This window comes from Theobroma cacao, chromosome 8 (assembly GCF_053813885.1).
Source record: "Theobroma cacao isolate CCN51 chromosome 8, ASM5381388v1, whole genome shotgun sequence".
NCBI classification, from domain to species: domain Eukaryota; kingdom Viridiplantae; phylum Streptophyta; class Magnoliopsida; order Malvales; family Malvaceae; genus Theobroma; species Theobroma cacao.
The window spans coordinates 3236175-3251871 of record NC_142646.1 but is presented as its reverse complement, the minus strand read 5'-3'; the positions used below and the strand labels follow the sequence as shown (position 1 = coordinate 3251871).

Sequence of the window (15697 nt, the reverse complement as noted above, 5' to 3'; positions counted from 1 at the left end):
CTTTCATTTTAATTTTCTCTTGTTTTGAACAGCTAATCTTTTGTTTTAACTTTTAATAGATAATTAACTCCTTTTTTCTAACTATTTCGACACTCCTGCCCAATTTTTAATTGGTCTACTTTATTAAATGGATAATACTACTAAATAAGTAATTAAGAGCATTAAAAAAAAGGATAATTCAATGGTTCTGTTTACTTACTGCTTTCTATCCTACCTACAAAAACTGATACCTTTAAAGTTAAAGAGCAATGTTATGGTCCCCCAACCAAAACAAAAAAACACTTATTAGTTGTATTTCACAGGCTACAACGAAAATTTTGAATCTTTCAAAAGAGATTTTCCATGTTTGAGAATAGTCTTCATCAGAGTTTATCATTCTATTGAGATTTTCCGGCCGTATACCAATTTTGTGGGGGTACAGTACCGTTGGTGTATGTTTTCTTGGCTTGTATGTGTCGTGTACTTAAATAGTTGACAAAATTATTAATGAGGGAGGTTGATAAAATCAACTACCTAATATATAGGTTCCTTTTGGAGGAGCCTGCAAATAACTATATAGGTTGATCTTCTTAATTTACTCCATCAACCGCTTGTACAACATTTGTTCATTCATAAACATACTCAATAACGAGAGCATTTACCTAAAAATTGTCTCTGCCTCTTGTTCTTCCTCTATGCCTTTGTTTTTCCCGTTTGATAGTCATGAAAAATGGGTATTTGAATTTGAGTATACTTATTCTTTAGCTTCTCGATCTTTGTAGAGAAAATGGTAGGGGAGAGAAGAGGAAATGGGGGGGATTGATGGATGATGGTGTGGGATTGATGGAGGAAGGTGTAGAGGGAGTTTCAAAGAATTGGGTTGTTCAATTAACTTACCTTATCATGCTATTGCTGACATGGTCCATTACTACGATAGTGATGCACTTCAATTAATGCTACTATACGTACTGCTCTTATTTCTTAACAGCTCTATAAAGTTTGCCTCCTATTTTATGCACTACCCTGAAAAGATTAAAAGGCAATGAAACAAATGCCCAAATGAAAATTAGGAGGCCAATGCCCCAAGGCTGAGTTACTCGAAACTTCATTTCAATGAGGCTAGTATAGTAGTGTTCACCTTTTTTTCCGAGTTGGCTGGCAAGACTATGCAAGGCAGCCAGCCAATCTAAATACAGTGTGGGGGAAAAAAACCGTCATAACCTGGCGCCTCTTTATTTGACCTTTCTTTCCCTTGATTCCACGCGTTCTCCTCCATGCCTGCCAGGTCTTGGTTATGATTATTTATCATAAAATCATGTTATATTTTTCTTCTTCTCTAATACGACAAATCGGTCTTTTGATGGTTTAAACGAAATAAAAGTTGCATTGTGAAGCCACTTCTCTGAAATCTCCGTCGTGTTTTTTCTCCTAATAAAAAGTTATCCTTACGCAATGGCAAATGCCTGAACTTTCATCATTTTACCCAGTTGTTCAGTTTTGACTTGGTTTGCATTCTGTCGGGGTTCTTTGTAGTGCAATAAGATTCCCCAAATCTAGACTGCCCCGCTTGCTCCTTTGATCAATGAGATACGCAATAATTAACATATCGAAATAAATTACAATGATTGAATTAACATTTATCAAATTTAAATTATCTCGTTTGTTACTGTAATCCATAATCAATGCGATAATTGACATATCAAATAAATTATAATAATAGAAGTAAGATTTGTCAAATCTAAATTGTCGTGTTTACTGTTTTGATTCATGAGATACGCGATAATTGACATATCAGATAAATTATAGTGACAGAATTAAAATTTGTCAAATATAGATTGTTCTGTTTACTTTTTTGATTTATGAGATACACAATGATACGATAATTAACATATCAAATAAATTACAATGACAAAATTAAAATTTATCAAATTTAGATTGTCCCACTTACTACTTTGATCTATGAAATACGCGATAATTGATATATCAAATAAATTACAATGACAGAAGACGTTAATACATGAGTAATTGATATAGAGTTATAGATATACAAAAAATTAAAGATCGTTAACAATCTAAGTGACTCTCAAAATGACTCTGATATAATATTATGAGAATTTAAATTTTATATTATGAAATTATATATATTACAAAAAATTTAAAATATATATATTACTTAAATGAACGTAATAAACTCTTTAAATTATAAGAAAAATACAATAAGAACAAAGATTAAAAAAACTGTGTAAGAAGTAATTTTTGTTTAATTAGCATTACAGGGTCGAAAATCGAGCTTGATATATTCACGTTTTATGAGGTATTCTCTAGGGTAATTTTTGCTTCATTTCCGATACCAAATATCATAAAATCAAGAGGACAACAGAGGGATGAATAACAATCAGATTCCGAAATTGAATCACGACGAAAAAACACTTGGAGGCCAAAATTGACTCTGACGACTGTCCCCAGCGCAGCGCCGGTAATATCAGAAGCTTAATTAAACCTCACGTCCTTTATTTCCTGAAAATCTATAGCATTCTAGTATGCAACAAGGGTGCTGCTAATGCTTTATTTTAATACGTGGGGTGGATAATTCAATTTTTTATTAGTTTGACAATTATCAGTACGCATGTAAATGAAAGTCCTGACACAGAGATTAGACTTTTTTTCCAAAGTTTCAGAACAAATCAACTACTTTATCTTTTGCAAAAGAAATAGAATCTCCAACAGCATGACGTGTCTGATTGCTGCGTTGTAATCTGGTTGTAGTAGTTTTTTGTGATTAAATCAACCAAAAAGTTGTTGATCCACATGGTTATTTGTGATACTGGGAGGAGTGAGAATGTCCAATTTTTCAGCTCAGTGAATATGGGGTATTGGAAAGAAAGTAGTACTAGTTGTCCTTTATGGCATTTTTCTTGTGGTTGGGAATTGAGTTCAACGGTCAATGCAATGTGAAGCTATGGAAGGGACTTCTTAGTTTGTGTAGCTAATTTGAGGTAATTGGAGTTCGAGGAGAAAAACACTAGTGTGGGTTCAACTTTATGCTAATGTGAAGCTTGTAAAGATCCCTTTTTTGTAATTTGGTGGGTGATGCAGATCAATCAGGAAGAGAAATTCTGGATCATAATAATCAGGGAGATCCAATAGGGACAATGATGATTTGAAAAAAGAGAATCAAATCAGCTTTGCTAAGATCCTAAGTTTGTTTAACGGCAAGAACAAGACAGGCACCACCATTGTCTTTGAGCCGAAAAGAAGACTTGTTTTGGCACACTGATATATGTGGACGACAAAGATCTTTAGACCAACAGCCTAATTACATTCCTTGTCACAATTGCTGCTTTGCCCCGACACCTCCGAGACATAAAGGATTCAAAGAAGAGGCGGAGATGAACTTTTCCAGGCTCAAGATTTTTCCCGGGGAAAAAGCAGTGTAGAAACTTGAAAAAAAGTAAGCAAACCTTGCTATGAGTGTATCGTGAACCACTTTGTTGTGTGAACAAGAACAAATAAAAGAAAAAAGATAAAAAGAGCGCATGGGAAGATCAGCCAATGGAGAAGTTTGTGCAATTGCCCATTTTCGGGCTGATCTTTTCTCTTTGAAACAAGTTGGGGCCGGAGGGGGTCCCATGGTAGCTCCAAGTTGCTGTAAAGTTTCATCGAAGACTGACTTGTTTAAGCGATAGAAGTAATTGATGCTTAATAAAATGCATGCATTGCTTGGCAGTGACTTGTCGATGGCAGACTTTTACTGGCTTTCAATGTCGGCCAGAAGAAGCTACAATCCCCACTTGCATAGTTTTGTTGTTTCTCGATCAATAAAAGTCATTCCCCAGAAGGGAAAAAAACCCACTATTTCGAGATGATAATATATAAGCCTGGACTTCAAAACAAGCTTGGAAAGTCCAGCCCGAATTCCTTGTTTGCTCTTAATTTCATTCCTCAAATCCAAATCAAAATCTGGGTGTTTCTCAAAAAGATGATTAGCTAATCATCATTTAGGGTTTAAATTCGCTTTCAAAACAACCAACTCTTTCATTCTGTTTGTCGTTCGTGCATGCCTTCCACTTTTCAGCAATATCGCCACGTTTTCTAACCAAGGTCACCTAACTCGGGACACGGTTTTTCTTCGTATTGGCTGCCAAGTGAACCCAAAATATTTGACTTTCGATTGCCGTCAAACTCCTAACGCCCTGCTATCAAGAATTAGTAGGAGAAAGTTCTCCCAAAGTAAGCTAACTTTTTCCAAAGTGAATTTATAACGGGACAGTGAGCACACACACACATTCTGTACAATTTGAAGACCCCAGATCAAGACGTGACAAAATCAGGACTATGTTGCGTATCACTTTTTCTCATACCTTGAAATTGAAAGAAATTAAAGTTGACGAAGCATCTTTTTTCTAATTATACGTACATAGTACGTATGCTCTAACAACTCTTGACCTTAAAATATACACAAACATAATCTTTGCATTATTCAATACCTTACGAATCAATCAAGCAATCTCGTTGTGTTTCTCTTATTTACCTTGTATGTTTGGATTGCAGCCCAAAAAATATATACATGAATGAAGAAGAGGGAAAAAGAAAGGAAACTTTATGGATGGAGAGAAGCCCAAGACAGAAAGCATAAACATCTTTGGATTTGGCAGATAACATCCTTAATTGTATTTATTTTAGTATTGACTCAATTAAAAGTTACTTTACGTGGGCATCGCCAAAAAAATTGAAGGATAAGGCAAGGACGGGAGGCATGTATTTACTAAGTCCCTTCCATTTCCTCTCCTAACTCCCATCCTGAACGTACCTTTGAAGAGCTTATGCCTATTTACTCCTTCCACAGCGCCCTTTCTTACTGACCCTCACGGATCCGATAGGTTAAAATCTTAGTCCATGTTCTTTGCATCAATAAAATTCAAATTCTTTGACCAAACAAGGTTCTTGAATGCATCAATCTCTTAGCTTTGACTGAAGAAATCCCATTATTCAAACATTGCAACAAATTCCAAGTTGTCAAAAATTTCTCTATCGTTTTAATTTGAATTTTTCCTTGCAATGGTAACAAACAAGTACAGTACCGTCAAAGTGACACTATGTACAGATGGGTCTACGTGCAGGCAGGGGTGGTCAGTAGTGGGTGTAGGTGGTCAGGGCAGGTATCATTAAGGAAAAGTGCACGTGTACGGTCGTGATAGGCCTTCATTTCTGAAGTCTAAGGATATGTTGAATTGAATGCCATAAGACTGGGCTCCCTCCCTCCCTCTCCAAAAGTCAATTTAAAATCCCCTTCTCCTTATCCGGACATAGACCATCCTTTGTAAAAAGGATGAATAGTAGAGTTGGAAGACTAGGCATGGGGTTTGATGGAGATGGCCTCCATGGCCCGTTATCGCTTTGAGGACAAGATATTGTCGAAGTGGTTGGGAAGGAGCAGTCCTGTCCCACGTGGGTTGTTGTTGATGTCTTCTTTTGCTTTTGCTTATCTAATTAGGCCCGATTGCTTCATGCTCGTTGGTCAAGGCTGTTTTCGAGTTTCAGTTGAGTGGGGACTGTTTGGGCTCAAGCTCGGAGTTAGCTACACGCCCAGACTAGTTCATAGTAACTACTAACTAGTCAAAAGGTTTCCATTTTCTTGTAATGAATGTTGTTTCGGGTTGGTTTTAACTAGCTCGAAGATAAAGGCTCAGTGGCTGAAGGATAGTGCCGAGCGTTTGCATTGCCACATGCATCTTTCGATGTATAATACTATTATTACCAAGAGAAGTTATAAGATATGAACAAAATGGTGATGGCTGCTTCTTTAAACAAAGCCAGCTACAAGAGTACATTACATACATACAACCCCTCCCAAATAAAACTACCTTGAAATAATTTTTTTTTTAATTGGTTCTTTCCCTTGTTGATCTTCTAAAAGATACATCATTTAGAGGGTTAACCCGTCCTAATCTCTCCGAGTCAGTTTCCCTAGAGCTACTACTACCTATCTTTCTACACTGTTTACTCGTGTCAGAGTGGAAAAAAGGATGATTTCCCTTACCTTCCTCATCCTTTTGCCTCCCGCTACTCCCACTGGGTCGTCTGTCCAAAGGAACATTCTCTGCGGCTGAATCAGTATATTCCACTTGAGAGCCACAAGTTTCAGGCGAACCTGAAGCATATCGGTCTAAATCAGCAAGGGGTGAATGCCTTGAGTAAAGGGGAGAAGATGAGGAAGATGAAGAAGCATCGGAATCTGAACTCCTCCAGGGACTGTTCCAACCACGTATTGAATCACCAAATACAGAATCCAACAAGTCATCAGCACTGGTAGAATCTCGTGTGCTATCAGTACAGCAGGAACCTTCATCAGAGTTGCTGCTAAAAAGTGAAGAACTATCACTTGATGAGTCCTCTTCCGAAATCCTTTGCAGCGGATTGTATTTTGAATAAAGAGATTCAATGCTCCCCGGAAAGTCTGGATGAATTGAACTAGGGTAGCTTTCATCAAGACTAGAATGTGTTGAAGAACTAGACTTTGACAGATTCTTTGAATTGACCCTCGATGGAATGGTCTTATTTCTGCTCCTTATCAATCTTGGGGCTCGGGGTGAGCACCTGCAAGGCAATTTCTGTTAAACCACCAAAGCAATGACAGCATAGAAATTTTAATAGCAAAGAGGACAGGGCAACTGAGATTCATTACCTTGCATAAAGAAGCATGTATGCCCCTTTAGTCAGAACTCTTTCAAGTTCCGCGGATGTTACCTACCAAACCATCACCAACACAAGAAACTTATAAAATTATTTACATGATAATGTTACAGTAATGTGTAACATGAAGACAGAACAAGAGGAGGGAAAATCACTTAATAATTCCAAACTCTATTTTTGCACTTTAAGTAAGCATTTTAGATCTGGCCATTGGTACAACTCACAATAACACCTCCACATTTAAACATCAGAAAATAATGCTCCATTAACTGGAGGTACTACTTTTTCCATTACCTTTAAAAATGAATGCATACTTGAATTACCACAACTAACTAAAGACCAATTCAGTTCAGAATCAAAAGAAAAAAAACACAGCTTTCCCAAACTAAAGCATTTAAAAGCATGGCTAAATATTACTAACATGGTAGCAACAGCTAAGCATTACACATGGCAAAACTTTTAATAGTCAAGTAACGGAAGCAAAACCAGAATGACATTCTACAAAAATTAAGGATTTAGGTGGGTAGTTTTCAAGTAGATGAAAGCTAAATCAAGTTACATGCAGTAAAACAAATGAAATGGTTTAATGTATGCAGATGATAATTGTAGAGAACATACTGTGCTGTCATCAATCTTGAACCACTTGTTTTGAACATTTTTAACATAGCACACGTAGTGACCCGAAAATGCAGCATTCATAATATCCAAGTGGACCACCACCCCGTAGAGCCTGTATATGGGTGATTTATCACTTGTCCCACTCATATATGGTGCCAAGTTCAAAATCTCAGGAAACCGAATCGCTTTATTAAGCTTTCCAAATTTACCTGACTGCAACATAAGGCACAATCAGGATGTAAGAATCTGCAAAGAACAAAGAGCAAAACAGCATTCTTCATTAAAAGGGGTACCTGAAATCGCTTCAAAGCAATTGTAAGGACATTGGGAGCCTCTAATATTGTCAACTTCTTTTTGGCCTTCTCATAAGATTTGCATCTGAACAAAACAAGGACTGACAAAGTGAGCAAACATCTAAAAACCGATGCCTTCTAGCAAATGGAGAATTTAGTTGAGGAACTGCAACCGTGCAGACTGCACATCATTTGACACACTACAACCACCAATATCAACAAGCACAAGAATTCAACAACAATAAAAAGAAATGTCTGACAAAATAACATCAATCACCAGAGTAATTTTATGCCACTTACTACTTATTAATCTTTGGGGAAACACAGCCTTTTTTGAAAAGCAATCATAATTTCATTGCAGATGCTCTGTTAAATTTGTTTATTTCCTTGCACACACATCTAACAGAAGCATAAAACATAGATTTCAACTATCAATGAATAAAATAGCCACCTCTAAATGATTACATGGCACAGCAGACAAAATGACATAATATGACAACCAGAAACACTTTTTCACAGCTTCCAAATTGTGAAGCAAATCTGTATCTCCAGAAGCCAAAATGCAGCCTAAAGCTTCTTTAAAAGGTGCTATAGAAACAAAGACCAGATTTCCAACAAGTTAAAAGCTGAAGCCAAAGACATAGAAGACAATGGCTTTGATTTGAGTGTCTACCCTCCCATTAGTTTAAGATTGGAGTACAAAATTTCTCCATGGTATTTCTCCAAAAGTTAAATTGTCAAAATCAAACAACTCTGAAAGACTAAGCTCAACAAATAAATAAACTACAGCATTTTATAAAAAGAACTATCTCCGAAAAACATCACCTTCAGCCCTCTTTGAATGATAATAATATTGGAACATTATCTAAAGAGCTTCTTCAAAAATATAAAAGAACCAACCTGCTACATTGATACTTATTTTCTCCATCCAGAATCTCAGTTGCTGTAAACCGCCGAAGAGCCTCTTCCAAGGTTCCTATGTCGCCTTCAATCTCCACTGTAAGGTCCATCATTCTTTCATGACGCTCAGACTTGCCTTGACACTTCATGCACTTTATCTGCATACAACAGTTACATGGTTTAGATGCATCATTTACATTTTAACACACAACTTTTCACCCAGTTAAGAAATCTGGTGCATGAGTAGACAGAGAGAGAGAGAGAGAGAGAGATGCAGCCAGAAATTAGCTTACCTTTGACCTAAGGTAGCCTCCAAATGTTAGGCCTACTAAAGTTGTTTCTTCTTCTGAACAACCTGATGAATCCACCCCAGCTTCTCTAAGACAAACAGATTGCATTGCATCGATGGCATACCTGTCAAATTTAATTCATCAATAAATCACTGCAACATTATTGAAAAGGTTACTAATTTCTCATGAAGAAAAACACTATTGGAAAAAAATTAAAGCATTAAACATTAGTAAATCTATCTCACCTTAAAAATTCATGTGCATCTTCCTCTTTCCCATTAGCAAGTTGACTTCCAATATTTTGTAGTTGGGAAAGTATTCCTATAGGGGATAGTGGAGATTTCCCATCCTTGGCCTTCAAAATCAGATTTTCAAACTCACAGCTGAAACACCATTCTTTCTTTGCACCTAATAAAGCAATTTATAGTAAGGGTCATCCCACATGCTATCTCAAAACACAAGATGTAAATAATTCCACATTGGTAATGTAAAGATGGACATACATGCTTTGGAATGGAGTCCCTGAAGAAAGTAAGCAGTCAGAGGAGGAGTAAATGTCAGGCATTGGAGGACAGCATTGGCATAACAGCTGTGCAAAGTATACGGCATGTTAACAACAGAAAGTAAGAAACCTTACAGGGAATAAAGTAGTCAAACAGAAACCTATCCAAGCTCCCACAGAACTTAAAGTGGACAGTACGTTCACTCCCAAAGTGAAAACTTAAAACTTAAACACTAGAAGAATATAATAAACCAGCAGATATCAACAGCATAATGGTTTAAATCCAAGGAACATGAGCAATAAAATGACTGTAATTAGCACTCTCTCTGGGGCTCTTTCTCCATACTACACTCACATCTGAGTAACAAAATCAAAGTATAATGTTTAATATCCAACTGTACATAATAAAGGCTTGTACAGCACAAGAGGGAATGAAAATTCTTCACCAAGCAATCTGACAAACAAAGCTTGAGAAATGATGTCATCATCAAGTAAGGGGCAAGAGATCTTGATTGGCAATCACCATTTTTCAGTGCAAAAAGCTTCATAGATGACAGTAATGCATTTCGACTGACAACAATCAGTAAAAAGGACGAAATAGAATTTATTATCTGTCTTAATCAACAAAGTAGCTTCTATGTATGATCCAAGTTATTGAAAATGTGAAACAAAAAGTACATCAACAAACTCATTATGCTCCACTAGAACTGTTCACCATAAGAAAGAACCAATCTTATATTACCTGTTTCCACAGTTTACAAGGCCACATGGTTGCAGTTCCACCTTGTTCCAATTATAAAGCTTGACAAATGATTCATAAGGAAAAAGGCCCTGCAAAGACAAAAGATAAATTTAACTAAAAATTACTATGTCTGAGGCTAAACTAGTACAGTTTTTTTTTTTTTTTTGAAAGTAAAACTAGTACAGTTAAACAGAAAAGCAACTTCCAAGCAAACCTTATCACTATATTTTCCAGTAACCTCATTACCAACCCCCAATGGATAGTGTTTAGGCAAGTTAGATCCTCTGAATTGATCAACAACCTTCAACATAGAAGTTTTCAATCCATGTCGACCATTTGAAGAACAACTTGAAACTGGAGGTAATGTAGCAGCATTTGCATGAACACCAATTTTTCCAGATTTCATGCTAGAAACAGCATGCACTCTGGCACTGGATGAATAAGCTTCAGCAGACTTTAATGGATGTGAAGCATTGCTAGGGCCATTAATGACAGTACTTGAGCCTGCCTTTTCAAAACATGAAGATGACAAGGTACTAACAAATGGAACATCTGTACTGATTGAACCACTTTCGGAACCAGATTGTAAGGAAGAAGGTGATGAAGTTTTAACTTCTAAAGGTTTTGGGACATGTGAAATACTGCTAGAGCCACACTCCACATGGTTAGGCCATTCAGAATTCAAGGATGGGGAGTTGATGACCTTTCGAGCATCTAAACCAATATTTCGTGACAAAGTTACTCCATCAGAAACCTTGGTACTCCCAAGAGCACCCTGAGGAGCATCATCCAATTTGACATCTTTTGCCTTGGAGCCTTGTGGACGAGAGGAAGAAGCATTCCCAGACAAATTAAATGAAAATTGTAAGGAAGATCCAGAATCAAGTGAGGCACTGTTAATGGCTACTTTAGGAGTAGACTGAAAAGACTCATTGTCAGCATCAAGAGATTCAAGAGAACTGCCCCAGAAACCAGAAGTAGTTGCACAGGGCTCTGCAATTGAACCCTCACATGTGCCACTGATGCCCAAACCTGAAGAACTAGTTGATGTGCACTGACTCTCTCCACTTCGATCACGCTTTGTCTGATTTAATTTATTTAATTTGGTAAATTTATCTACAGAATCAACCAACCTAACAAATTTTGGGGATGATGGATTGGTTTGATCCACATCATTGACACCAGAGGCAGTCCAAAACTTGTCAAGATTAGCATCAGCAGATGAAGATCTATCAAATTTATCAGGCTCATTTGAACCGATGCTCTCGCACACAGAAATATCATCAGATGATTCACTACCAGCCGCAGAAGAAAATCCAGAAAATGAAACACTGGAAGATTCAGAAGCAGAGTTCGTTCCTTCCCCATCAGCATGGAACTCAACCTTTATATCATCATCCTTCCCATGTAAAACCACAGAAGAGCTAGTGGAATTAGACAATGCAGGCTTTGTGGAGGATGTTTCAGTTGGCTTTGTATGCTGCTTTTCTTCAATTTCATATCTGTCTCCATATTGGTCTTGCTCTACCACCTTCTGACCAGAATCACTTCCTTCATCATGATTCTGGTGTGTTGCAATGGACGGTGGATGGCATTCTTCCTTGTGACCTTGCCGCCAGTGAATAATTTGACACTTAGCAGAACTAAAACATCCAAATTTTGATGTAAACAAAATACTGTTAAAAGACCATTCCATAAAAGTGAACAATTGTGTTACCAGAAAATAATGCTCAATACAGCAATAATTCCATAAAATCATGTCCTAAGAATTATAATAACATGATAGGGAAAAGCTGAAAAATTTTCTCCATTCATTAGAGTGGTATTCATATTTTTTTCCACCAAATCTACTCATTAAACACACAACATCTGGACTCCTAAACTGCAAACTGGATGATAGAAAGGCCATCTTTAAGAAGAACGGTTCAAAAGCTTTCTAACTCTCATATTTTAAGATATAGATAGGAGGCTCACACAAGGCATATACAAACTGCATTTGTTCAAAATCAGTAAAACCATCCATCAAAGTACTGCAGTTTTTAAGACAAACTCCAAACCCAAATCCATGTCAGACTGTGGATGTTGAATCTGCAATGTAATTTTCACCAACCAAGTCTTCTAAATTGCTTCATTTCCGACTTCCTAAACACACCCCTTGTGCCACTAAATTATACATCTATGTACATTATACACATTTTGGAGTATTTTAATTAGACCACACATTGGCCTGAGTATAAACAACAACCGCTTCTAGTAGTCCTAAAGGAAGCACTTCCCTAACCAAATATTTCCTCAGTTGCATACGTTTAGGATATTATTGTCAAATAAAGAATCAGATTAATTTCGAGAACTGTTCAAACTAAACGCCCTAAACAAATTCTCAATAAATCAAAACAATAACCCGAAATTAAAAAACTTACGTACCAATATCGAACGGCTTTACAGCGGGCGCACCGCGTTGTAGTAGGACAAAAGCAAACTGCGCATTGGTGATAGTTCCGCGAGACCGAAATGGTGCCGTATCCAAGCAAGGCCTCAAGCTCGGCCCTAGCGGCCTCCTCCGAGGCCAAAATCAAAAGCCTCTTGATCTCCGCTTGCCTGGCTACAGAGAGCCGCCATTTCCGCCTAATGAACAAGCCGATCAAAGGAAGAACAAGGGAGACCACAAGGACAAGGCTCGAAACCCCTAGATCCCCGGCAAGAAGCATTTATCCTGCACCCAATAGGCATCCAACGGAATCAGCAAACCCTAGCCTCCTAATCTCACCAATACACATAGATTCCAACGACGTCGTCCAGGCGGTCGCTCTGGCGAGGGGAACGAACTCCGGTCGTCGGGCATGCAATCGTAACCGTCGATTTTGACTAAAACAAGGTCGTTCAACTGCCCCGTGATCTCGAAAATGAAATAATTGAGAATTTTATCAAATATAAGTAAATAAATCTAAAAGCAACTGACAGTGACAGAAGAATGTTGATATTGCTTGGGTTAGCAAAAGAGCAAAAGTTTAAGCTTCTGCTTCAGCTCACGGATTTTCGGACAACCCAAGATTTTTTCTGTTTTTCCTAGAGCGAAATTTTAGAGAGAGAAATATGCGGAAAAAATAAATAAATTAAGGGCCGTTAAAATTAGCCTTTAAATATTGAATATCATTTGCTTATTATTACCATAGATTTTTCGATACGTTACAATAACTTATATAAAAAGGGTGATTTGACGGTCGAAGGCAAAGAATTTTGTTTTCAGGTATCGAGAAGCGTGAATTCTTTGGTCATCAAATATTCGGCCTCCAGGTGGGGGCCACGAGTTGAACCGGTTTCACTCCGGTTCTATTAAAATTTCCAAATTTTTTTTTCTTTCAAGTATCTATTTTTGGGTGATGGTTGTTTTCCTGATGGATACTGCGTTGGACGGTTGCTGCGGTATCCGCAAAGCGACGAGCCATCGGACGGTGGAGATTTGTTTTTGATTTGGTGGAAGGGGAGGAGAGCTGATGATGATGATGATGGCTCACTCACCATTTCCCAAATTACTTCAGAGATTTTTTTAGTCTTTGGGTTTTCCAGGGGTGGAAATAAACCATTCTACAAGTCATTGCTTTCCCAGGAATTTGATTGGGAGAAGCCATGACATATTCTTCCCTTTTTTTTTTTTTATAGCTTTTGATGATAAGAAGCTATGACTTTTAATCAATCGGATTACCCTTTTCATAATCTAACCATAATTATGATCATGTTTCTTAGACCAACTTTGATTTATTTTTACTTTATTTAAGCCTCTCTGTAATTACAGTAAATTTGGTGGTGGGTTGTTTGTTGGAAAATGAGTGTGGAATGAGCCAAAAACAATGACCAACTGGAAATAAAAATTTAGTCCTGAATGTGACAGTCGGTGAGCTTTATTAGTCAAAATCAGGATTTTACAACGTTTATTTTCTAAACACCTTTTGACTCTATTTCAGTATCAGGATTTCAGGGGTCCAATGTTTGCACCTTGTTTTAGACGGCAGATAAAGGTTTCTTAACCATTAATTTATTCTAATTTTCGCTTCAGGTTTTTCTTTTTTAGACATAAATTGTTATGCTTGAAAGAAAGTTAGAAAGGACCAATTCGTTTTTTCCTTTTATTTTTCAACATGGAAATAAGTTGGAACTTGGAAGTTGGAACAACCTTGCAAAAATTGCAAGGTGACCCTACAATGAATCTAATCCGTCAGCCATGATATTCATGCCTACTTCATAATTTTCTCGGCAACCTATCAGAATTTTCTTGGGAAGCTATGATGACTTTCTTTACCATGTATAACGTCTGTTTTATTTATTTTTTTTCTTTTTTGTTGTTTCTTTGTCATGCATTTTAAACAGAGCATTCCACTCCAGCTTACAAGAAAGCTTCTCTGAATGAATTTTGCATTTTTTAGGTGTGTGACAGCCAATTTTCTACCTAAATCTTTACCGATTCGCCCGATTGATTTTATGTTATAAATGAGTCAGTTAAGTGCAATCCCATGATGTTTCCACCTGCTTTGAGCCTTTCACCTGTAAGGAATTTCCTGCCCTCATTAAATATACAGCTTAAATTTGGAAAAAGCAATGCAATTTTCCTAGGTAGATAGATTATCGATCATGGCCTAGAAAGAACGTGGTATTCATAATGAATCTCTTCTACCAAATTGTCTGCCTTTGCTTAGTTGTTAACAGCAAGCATAAGAATAAATGCATTAACCATTTCCATCTCCCGTACCATTCTATCATCTACTAGATACCTAATTTTAAAAATTTTGATAAATTTTAACATCATACGTCACATTATATTTTATGATATAAAATAAATAATTTAAAATATTGCATGTCAAATTGTAATAAATATTTAATTTAAAAGTTTAAATTGATTATTGATTCTTTTAAATTATTCACCAACATAAGTGGTACTAAGAAATCGTCCTAGAGGTTCTCCTCTTGTCCTTCACTGTTTGACGACTGACGTTTACCTTGAAGAACAAGTTTCAAGAGCTAATAAGAATAAGGAAAGGAAATCGTCCTACATCGTTCCACTTTACAATCTTCCCATCTTTTTTCTTTAGGAAATTTTAAAATTTTATCTTACAAAATTGTCTAAGTCACACCTAACTCTAGCAGAATATCAGATTCAGAAAGGAACAAAAATATTTGATGCCCGCAATTATTGATCCACGAAAAGGAGAAAGAGTCATTGCTGAGGCAGATGATGGCCTGCCAAAAATTTCTGATGCGGGGAGCAACCCCATTACCTTAAATGCGATACATCTAGTGACGCACCCTAATAATTGAAATCCATGACTAGTAAAATCCACTGTTTGGCTTTCAATGCTCAATCCTCGTCTGCTGCAGTGTTTCGTCGTAACTACTTTGTTGATTGGGTTTGCAGAAAGAAAAGTAAGTTGGGACCGGAAATTTTCTCGTGGGTTCACAACCCCTTTGCTGCAAAGAAATGATTCAAAAACTCTGCACCTGCTTTAGCGACAATGCCTTATCCTCCTTTGTGGTACGAGGGAAACCCTTTTCCTCCTTTGTGGTACGAGGGAAATCCTTTTCCTTTATATGAAATGATGAAACCTTCTTTGCAATGGGTCACTCACAGCTCACAGCCATGATGCTATAATTTTAACTTTTAAATTTAAACTTTTATTAGAAAAAAAAA

The 15697-nt window shown here is 37.0% G+C and overlaps 1 protein-coding gene across 1 annotated transcript; it reads right to left on the bottom strand.

Annotated features, from left to right (window-relative positions):
• Window positions 1-5756: 5756 nt before the first annotated feature.
• Window positions 5757-13134, bottom strand: UBP16 (ubiquitin-specific protease 16). Its single transcript, XM_007018145.3, has 11 exons — window positions 12442-13134; window positions 10232-11660; window positions 10018-10106; window positions 9277-9362; window positions 9019-9181; window positions 8777-8897; window positions 8484-8641; window positions 7584-7668; window positions 7291-7503; window positions 6665-6726; window positions 5757-6576 (listed from the first exon to the last, which is right to left on the bottom strand). Exons 1-11 carry the CDS (start codon window positions 12723-12725, stop codon window positions 5862-5864), a joined length of 3405 nt encoding a protein of 1134 aa, XP_007018207.2. The 5' UTR covers window positions 12726-13134; the 3' UTR covers window positions 5757-5861.
• Window positions 13135-15697: the final 2563 nt, after the last annotated feature.